The 1,574-nt window shown below is 60.8% G+C and overlaps 1 protein-coding gene across 1 annotated transcript in view; it reads left to right on the top strand.

Annotated features, from left to right (window-relative positions):
* Positions 1–723, top strand: part of ABR (active BCR-related) — a 37,300-nt gene extending 36,577 nt beyond the window's left edge. The window contains exons 24-25 of the mRNA XM_009328662.1: positions 104–251; positions 441–723. Coding sequence (XP_009326937.1) covers positions 104–251; positions 441–530 — 238 coding nt within the window. The 3' untranslated portion in view covers positions 531–723. The remainder of the gene's footprint in view (positions 1–103; positions 252–440) is intronic.
* The last annotated feature ends 851 nt before the right edge of the window (positions 724–1,574 follow it).

Genomic DNA, 1,574 nt, shown 5'->3' with positions numbered 1-1,574 from the left:
GGGAGATCAGCACTCGCTCCCCCCCCGCATTGCCCTGTAGCTGCCTTGCTTCGGGAGAACAGCATTCAGGGTCTCACGCTCCCTCTCTCCCCGTACCCCGCAGGGTAGCTGAAAAGGAGCCCATCAACAAAATGTCTCTCCACAATCTGGCCACAGTCTTCGGTCCGACACTGCTGAGACCCTCAGAGGGGGAGAGCAAGGGACACCTCACCCTGGCCTCCGACATCTGGTCCCACGATGTGATGGCCCAGGTAAGAGCCGTGCTGGCAGCGTGGGGCCGCAGCCTGTGCCAACACCGCTGGGGCGGGGAGCGGAGGGGTTTACCTGCCTGTCTGGGTAGGTTTGTCCCTCTTTGCTAGATGTGGCTGCACAGGCACAAGCTGGGACGTGGCAGCTTTGCCCCTTTTTTGGCCTAACAACCCTCCATTTGCCTACTACAGGTCCAAGTCCTTCTCTACTACCTGCAGCATCCTCCCATCTCCTTCACTGAGCTGAAACGCAACACACTTTACTTCTCCACGGACGTGTAGCCTGCAGGGAGAAGGCACCAGCTGCAAACACTCCCAGCTCCCTGCTGGGGGACATGGACTGGACCGCAGCCCCCCAGGGAGACCGGCCCGGACCCAGGACGGTGCCACCTGCAGCTCCTGTACAATCGCGTACCAGTGGCCCGGTCCCACCCCAGGTGCCGTGCCTCTCTGTAAAGTAGTCGTGTCTTATGTCCCTTCTTGTGTTCAAGAATTGTTTTTATGTATATTTGTTCAACGGAAGAGGTAGTGACTGACAAGGGCTGTGGACACAGGCTTCCCCCTTGGCTAGTTTTCTCCTGGACTCCTTTCTGCCCGCTCACTCCTACCAGGCACCCCTTGTCTCGCCCAGCTCGAAGCCTGCAGCATCCCACGAGTGCCTGTTTCGCTGCCCAGCTCCCTTGCCCCACGCCTGCATGCGCAGCACTGGCTCGCTTCAGAGGCTGGGAGCGCATGGGCTTCCCTCTTCGGTGACGACCAGCTTTGCTTTGGCTTGCTGCCTGCGCAAATGTTGGACCCGGTGCCTGGATCCTGTTCTGGCCCAAGCAAACCTGCAACCATGGGAGCAGAGGAGCAGGGTGCTGCTTCCTCCTTGCCACGTCTCTTCTGGGTGCTTTCAGGCCAGTCCCCTCTACAGCCCTTAATCTGTGCTTTGCCTGTGTGTGTGTAGCATGGCGGTTACTTCCCTCGCTGTTTCTCGCCTCCGAGTAGCGTTTTGGGGTAACCCATCACACAAGGCTGGAGCGAGAGGTGCTGTGCTGGTCTCGATCCACAGCAGGCTTGAGGGATGGCCAGCTGGGCAGGTCCCCTCCCTCCGCTACGGGCTGACTCCAGGTCTGTGCTCTGGCACCGACGGGGTCCCACTGGGGCAGGCGCGTCCCACAACTTCCCCAACTAGCCCTGGCAGGGCAGGGAACAGCGTCCCCGCCGTTTCCGTATACCCGTATCTCTGCCGTAGCAAGGCACGCACGAGCGAGGCGCGCATGCCGCTGCTAGCCCAGCACTACTGCAAGGGTTGCCGATGCTGGCTGCGCCCCATGGCAGAGC

This window comes from Pygoscelis adeliae, unplaced genomic scaffold, assembly GCF_000699105.1.
Source record: "Pygoscelis adeliae isolate BGI_AS28 unplaced genomic scaffold, ASM69910v1 Scaffold347, whole genome shotgun sequence".
Classification (NCBI taxonomy): domain Eukaryota; kingdom Metazoa; phylum Chordata; class Aves; order Sphenisciformes; family Spheniscidae; genus Pygoscelis; species Pygoscelis adeliae.
This window is presented reverse-complemented; position numbering and strand designations above follow the sequence as displayed.